The 399-nt window shown below is 61.4% G+C and overlaps 1 protein-coding gene across 1 annotated transcript in view; it reads right to left on the bottom strand.

Annotated features, from left to right (window-relative positions):
* Window positions 1-33: 33 nt before the first annotated feature.
* ETH_00040740 (MutS like protein, related) overlaps window positions 34-399 on the bottom strand; it is a gene marked incomplete at both ends in the record, with an annotated part of 1,709 nt that continues 1,343 nt past the window's right edge. Inside the window, one exon of the mRNA XM_013375994.1 lies at window positions 34-168. Within this exon, the coding sequence (XP_013231448.1) occupies window positions 34-168 (135 nt within the window). The remainder of the gene's footprint in view (window positions 169-399) is intronic.

Genomic DNA, 399 nt, shown 5'->3' on the forward strand with positions numbered 1-399 from the left:
TGCTTCTTCCTGTTCCTGGGCGTCAGCAAGCACCTCCGCCCTGTACCGGGTGTACATACACTCCAAAGCTGTGGGGTCCTCAGCAGCAGCTCGCAGCAGCGCAGCAGCAACAGACCGGAGACGCGCGTCTCGCTGCTGCTGCGCTGTTTGCTGCTGCAGCAAATGGGACTGCGCAGCGGCGCACCTGCAGCAGCACCCAAAAACAGCAGCAGCAGCGACTGCAGCAGCTGCAATCCTATGCTAGCCAACAGCAGCAGCAGCAGCAGCAGCAACGGCGAACGGAGGGACGGACAGCGGCAGGGACATAGAAGGAGACACATGGGGAAACCAGAAGCGAGGGGCAAACAGCAGCAGCAGAAGCAACAGCAGCAGCAGCAGCAGCAGCAGCAAATCGCACTC

Source organism: Eimeria tenella, genomic scaffold, assembly GCF_000499545.2.
Source record: "Eimeria tenella Houghton genomic scaffold, Eth_scaff3073, whole genome shotgun sequence".
Taxonomy (NCBI): domain Eukaryota; phylum Apicomplexa; class Conoidasida; order Eucoccidiorida; family Eimeriidae; genus Eimeria; species Eimeria tenella.